The sequence below is a fragment of the Sorex fumeus genome, unplaced genomic scaffold, assembly GCF_029834395.1.
Source record: "Sorex fumeus unplaced genomic scaffold, SorFum_2.1 ptg000007l, whole genome shotgun sequence".
Taxonomy (NCBI): domain Eukaryota; kingdom Metazoa; phylum Chordata; class Mammalia; order Eulipotyphla; family Soricidae; genus Sorex; species Sorex fumeus.
In genome coordinates this window covers 2,856,893-2,858,893 of record NW_026606064.1, presented here as the reverse complement: position 1 = coordinate 2,858,893, position 2,001 = coordinate 2,856,893, and the positions used below count along the sequence as shown (strand labels likewise).

At 50.1% G+C, this 2,001-nt stretch overlaps 1 protein-coding gene across 1 annotated transcript; it reads right to left on the bottom strand.

The window, feature by feature from the left end:
- Positions 1-840: 840 nt before the first annotated feature.
- Positions 841-1,800, bottom strand: LOC130039133 (olfactory receptor 1052-like). The gene has a single exon (XM_056130995.1). The coding sequence runs from the start codon at positions 1,798-1,800 to the stop codon at positions 841-843; it is 960 nt and encodes a 319-aa protein (XP_055986970.1).
- Between the last annotated feature and the right edge of the window lie 201 nt (positions 1,801-2,001).

Sequence of the window (2,001 nt, the reverse complement as noted above, 5' to 3'; positions counted from 1 at the left end):
TTCATTTTTTTGGTGCCACAATCATTGGTGTTCAAGACTTACTCCTAGACCCTTCATTTCTTCTCTTTTCTTTTTTGAAGTAAAAGCAGATTGTATTTGCAAGTTTTGAGGGAGGAGAAGGAGTGGGAGAGAGAGGGGGGGGGAGATAGAGAGGAGGAGAGAGAGACAGAAAGAGAGACAGAGAGAGAGAGAGAGAGTGAGAGAGAGTAACAAGCTCGAGAGAACACGGCTTCTCCAAAGGCAGAGAAAGCCCCAGTATACATCCCAGCTTTAAAGTATGAAAGTAGCGGGCTGGAGCGATAGTACAGTGGGTAGGGCATTTGCCTTGCATGCGGTTGACCCGGGTTAAATCCCCAGCATCCTGTATGGTCACCGAGCACTGTCAGGAGTAATTCCTGAGTGCAGAGACAGGAGTAATTCCTGTGAATCCCCTATGCTTTGCTGGGTGCGACCCCCAAAAGCCAAAAATAAATAAAGTATGAAGTTATGTAAGTGCACATCTCAAGAGGGGAAATGTGGGCAACACATATGCTTAAGCACCACATGCGATTGGCCACAGCACACGGACACAAGCAGCTCGGGCAGCCTGTGGGCCTGGAGTCTTCATTTGTCAGATGAGATCATCCTAACAGAGGTGGCCTCAGCTCACTATGGGAGCAGATATTTAACACATTCACAGATAAGTAGAGGCTTCAAAACTGCAAAGCTCTGAATCAAGTGTGTCAATGTGCTGTGTCTTCCCTAGTCTATCTCCTCAATAACCGAGGCTGCTTTCCCTTTGTTCACTGTGTGACTTGGAAGATGCTCCTCGTCTCAGTTCAGCACATCACCTCGCAGGACTCAGCAGGGGAAGAGACTGCTCCGGAGCTTCCTTTGCAGAGCATCCTTCACTTCTTTGTTGCGGAGGCTGTAGATGAAGGGGTTGAGCATGGGAATGATGATGGTGTAGAAGACAGACACCACTTGGCCATTGGTATCATTCATCGACCCGTGCGGCTGGACATAGGTGAAAACCACAGTGCCATAAAAAATAGCGATGGCTAGGAAGTGAGAGGCACAGGTGGACAGTGCCTTCTCACGTCCAGCTGCGGAGTGCATCTTCCCAATGGCCACCAAGACAAGGCTGTAGGAGGTGACGATGATGACAGCCGGCAGAAGGGTGACCAGCGCTGAGAAGATGTAGAGGACCACTTCTGCCGTGGCTGTGTTGGCACAAGCCAAACGGAGGAGGGGTGGAATATCACAGAAATAGTGTGTCACCTGGTTGGGCCCACAGAATGGAAGGGCAAAGACGTTCCCGGTCTGGATAGCAGAATTGACACCACCGAAGGCATAAGAAGCAGCCACCAACTGAAGACAAGTCTCCTTGGTCATGAGAGAACCGTAATGAAGGGGCCGGCAGATGGCCATGAAGCGGTCAAAGGCCATGGAGGCCAACAGGAAGCTCTCTGCTGTCACATGTACGACAAAGAAGATCAGCTGGACCACACAGCCCTCAAAAGAGATGGACTTGTCAGACGCCAGGAAGTTGACTAAGAGCTTGGGTGTGACCACCGAGGAGTAACAGATATCAAGGAAAGAGAGGACGCTGAGGAAGAAGTACATGGGGCTGTGGAGACGGGCATCTGTGAGGATGAGCCCCATCATCCCCAGGTTGCCCACCACTGTCATGGAGTAGATCAGCAGGAAGGTTCCGAAGAGCAGTTCCTGAAGGTCGGGATAGTTGGAGAACCCCAGCAAGATGAACCGTGTCACGGGGGTGTGGTTGCCGCTGGCCAGGGCTAGTTCTCCAGGGCTCATCTGAAGAGGTGACACAATTGAAAAATCACTCAGATAATACTTATTATTATAAGTATTACTCCAAGATCATGCCTGCTATAAGACACTGTGTAATTACAGTGAACACGAAGCTGAATCCAGCTTAAGGCCTCATCTACAAGAAGTTAATGGTCAGGGTCATGCAAAGGACTTGGGTGTGTGGAATAAGGTGGAACCCCAGCC

Bases quoted from the DNA above. Each gene is read 5' to 3' on its own strand.
- LOC130039133 (XM_056130995.1), bottom strand. From the start codon at position 1,800: ATGAGCCCTGGAGAACTAGCCCTGGCCAGCGGCAACCACACCCCCGTG.